Source organism: Myotis brandtii, unplaced genomic scaffold (assembly GCF_000412655.1).
Source record: "Myotis brandtii unplaced genomic scaffold, ASM41265v1 scaffold421, whole genome shotgun sequence".
Classification (NCBI taxonomy): domain Eukaryota; kingdom Metazoa; phylum Chordata; class Mammalia; order Chiroptera; family Vespertilionidae; genus Myotis; species Myotis brandtii.
Window position 1 is genome coordinate 1,048,418 of NW_005366140.1, and position 3,563 is coordinate 1,051,980.

A 3,563-nucleotide genomic window follows, 5' to 3' on the forward strand; every position below is an offset into this window, starting at 1 on the left:
CCAGGTGCTGCCCTCTTGATGAGTTGTCAGCAGGATGGGGAGGAGCTGGGGCTGCAGTCCCCGCTTGGGCTGGGCCTTCCGCCTGGTCCACGTCCCTCCAGAAGCCCCTGCTCAGTCCTGGCCCAGCCATGGCAGCTGAGGAAGGGGCTTCAGGATCATGCCCACCCACCTCTGCCCCACCCCAGGGAAGGAGGGACAGACGTCTGCCTCAAACCCGTCTGCCCCAGGCCTGGCATTGGCCACGAACCCAATACTTTCTCAATGAAAGGTATTTGGCTATGGAGCCTGACACCTCATTACCCTTGGCCTGAACGCCAGCTTCGTCTGCTGGCTGCAAAGGGAGCCCCCTCTCACTCCTGCTGCTCCCCAGGACCCCGGCAGGCAGCCCTGAGCAGGCTCTGGAGCAGGCAGACTCAGAGTTTGGTCGTCTTGGGCAGGGGGCCTGCCCATCTGAGTCTCCCCGTCAGCTGGGGGCACGCACACAGTAAGGTGTGGATAAATACACGTCTCCTGGCTCCGGAGGGGCCTCAAAGCTTCTCTCCTCTCCTGTCCATCACAACCCATCCAGTTCAAGGTTGGGCTGCCAGCACCTGGGGTGTCCCAAACCTTGACTCCAGCAGAGCCTCGGGGTCCACCCTCAGAGACTGGGGCTGATGCCCTTGGGTTTGGGCCTTCTCCCTGACATTCCAGACCCCATGTCCACCAACTAGGCAGGGGCACGTGTTCCCACGAAGGGAATGGCCTAAGCCCATGGACGGCAAACTGTGGCTCGCGAGCCACATGCAGCTCTTTGGCCCCTTGAGTGTGGCTCTTCCACAAAATACCACGTGCGGGCGCACACGTACAGTGCGATTAAAACTTCGTGGCCCATGCGCAGAAGTCAGTATTTTGTGGAAGAGCCGGTGTTTTCTGGAAGAGCCACACTCAAGGGGCCAAAGAGCCACATGTGGCTCACGAGCCGCAGTTTGCTGACCACTGGCTAAGCAGAGGCTGGGAGTTGTCAGATGGAGAAGAGCCGGCAGGATGTGTTGGGGTCTGCATGTGAGCCTACCTCCCCAGAGCTAGGCCCTCTCCAAGGCCCTGGTGTTCACACAGATATGACACCTCCAAATGCTGAACAGGCAGATGGTGGGGTGGTCGGGAGCCGGTGTGAGCAGGTAGGTGGCTGAGTGGGTGGGTGGGTGATAGAAGGGGAAAGGGGAGGGTGCAGAAGCCCTGGGCTTCCTTCCATTCCTGCTTCCCCAGGTGACCAGCCAGGCACAATGCCTCCCATGCCAGGTCCTCAGTAATGCCACTTTGATGCCTTCCAGGGGCCAACATCTCCAGGCTGAGGTAGTCTCACTCGTGTGCTCAGGGAGCTGCTGGGTCACCAAGGGAGGTCCCCATCCCTGTGGGATTCACTCCAGGGTCCAGGCAGCCCTTTGCCTCTCCTTTTGGGGGCCTCTGTCTGGAAAGTGGGGATGTGGTCAGAACAGTGCCTGCCCCATGGGGTGCCAGGAGGATTCATCCAGCCATGTGGACAGAATGAGAGCAAGTGATGGTTCTGCCACCTCCAGACTGAGGGTCCCAGTGAGGTCAGAGGGTCCAGGACCATGGCCTTGGACAGCCCAGATACCACTTGGCCAAGGTGTGGGGCCTAGGGTTGGGCAGCTGTGGCCGCGGCTTAGGAAATCCACAGTGGCTTCAATTCCAACCACCTGGGGCATGCAACCCTGTCAGGGCCCCTCCCTGCCCACTGCAGCCGCAGGCACACAGCCAGGCACCGAGGAGGCCAGGGCAGCAGCTACTACTGTGTTCAGCGGTCAGGGCTGCACAGATTCCGGCCACTCACGAGTCAGCTCTGCACACACGTGTCTCAGACACACTTCTGCATGCCTCATCCTGGGGTGTTGGGAGGCACACGCCTATGAGAGGCACATCCAGGGCCTTGTGGGGACACCTGAGCTGTTTGCACATGAATGTCCTTGTGTACTGGGGGTTATGTTTCTGCCAAGCTTGTCTGAGTCTGGCAGCCGTAGCCTCCATCCTTTGCTCCCTGAGAATGACACCGTGAGTTGGAAATGAAGCATCTTTAATTGATTCCCTGCCTCAACCCCCTGAGGGTCTCCAAGCACCAAACATGAGAATTGTGCCCCCCAACCCCAGAACCAAGAAGCCCCTTTCCCAGACCTTCACTGGGCCTGGACTTCCCATACACTCCCATGATCAACCCACAGGCTTTGTTTCAATAAATAACCCCCAGAACAAAGCTTGAGGCAGAGGACCCGATAAAGCACCTTGTTCAGTGACACACAGAGGTCTTGAGGCCGAAGGTCAGAAATCCCAAGGGGCAGAATATTTGAAATCAGAGTCAAAATATAATTGAAATCAGAGCATGTGATCTGGGAGCCATTCCCTCCAGCCTGGACGGTCTCCGGGATGCTGGCTCCCACGGTCAGGACGAACTCGAGCTCCATTTAGCATCTCTCAGCAATAATCACCTTCTTGGCATTTCCACCATTGCCCCTGACTCTGGATTCTGAGCAGTGGGCATCTGGAGAAGGGGGTGAGACTCCCCAGGGACAGAGAAGTCCGGAGCAAGGCAGAGGAGCAAGGCGGGGGCCCAGGTCACTGCCAGGCCCTGCCTTGGAGGGTACGGAGGAGACCCTCAGCTCAGGCCTGTGCCTGGGCCACCTCACTCATCTCCCTGCGGATGTCACCAAGCGCTGTTGCCGGGGACTCCAGCAGCCTCTGGAAGAGGCTGGGCCGACCCGCCACTGGTTCCCGGCACTGGAATGTGACAGCTGTGCCTGCATCAGCCTTCATCTCCCTGGAGAAGCCGTCAGAGGAGCCATCGAAGCAACGGCCAATGGCGATCTCCTTCGCCAGCCTCGGGCTCTGGTCAGTGACCGTGTAGACGCCGTAGTTGTGACCCAGAGGGTCCAGCGGGGCCAGCATGGCAAAGGTGGCTGGGTCATCAGCGGGAGCGGGTGGGGGGTGCCGGGCCAAGTAATCCTGAAGGAGCCCGTTGACGGCCACACGACGACAGCTACCCTGGGGTATGATAGTCACCAGCGTCCTGTCCACCTGTCGCTGGTCGAACAGCATCCCGCTGCACTTGAACTCCAGGCAGGCAGCAGACGTTCCAGGGCGCTGGGGGTCTCTCACGCTGCGGGCATCCCGCAGCCCATAGAGCTGGCCCTGGGTGCGTGGGTGGCTGCCCCCCACGTTGTGGGAGCGGATCATGTACTCCTGCGGGCCTTGAACCTTCACCTTGAGGAAGCAGGCCCGGAACTCCTGTGGGTTGGGCCACCAGGCCAGGAGGTCTCCGGTCCAGGAGGCCGGCGCGCCCTCCCGGAATGGGACCACGTTGTACTCGTACTTGTCGGCCTCCATGCGCGCGAAGCGGAAGTGGCTGGCGGTCACCGGGGCCTCCTGGCACTCCCGCAGGCTGCGCCACGGGTACACCGGGCCTTTGGCTTCGGTGGGGTCGCCAGGCCTGGGTTTGGCGAGGTTGATGCGGAAGCCGTTGCGTTTCAGGGCAGGGTCGTCGTGGTCGGTGCGGCGGTACCCGAGCTTGTCCA

At 60.6% G+C, this 3,563-nt stretch overlaps 1 protein-coding gene across 1 annotated transcript in view; it reads right to left on the reverse strand.

The window, feature by feature from the left end:
• Positions 1-2,596: 2,596 nt before the first annotated feature.
• The window catches only part of CILP2 (cartilage intermediate layer protein 2), a 6,333-nt gene continuing 5,366 nt past the window's right edge, over positions 2,597-3,563 (reverse strand). The window contains 1 exon segment of the mRNA XM_014545795.1: positions 2,597-3,555. Within this exon segment, the coding sequence (XP_014401281.1) occupies positions 2,608-3,555 (948 nt within the window). The 3' untranslated portion in view covers positions 2,597-2,607.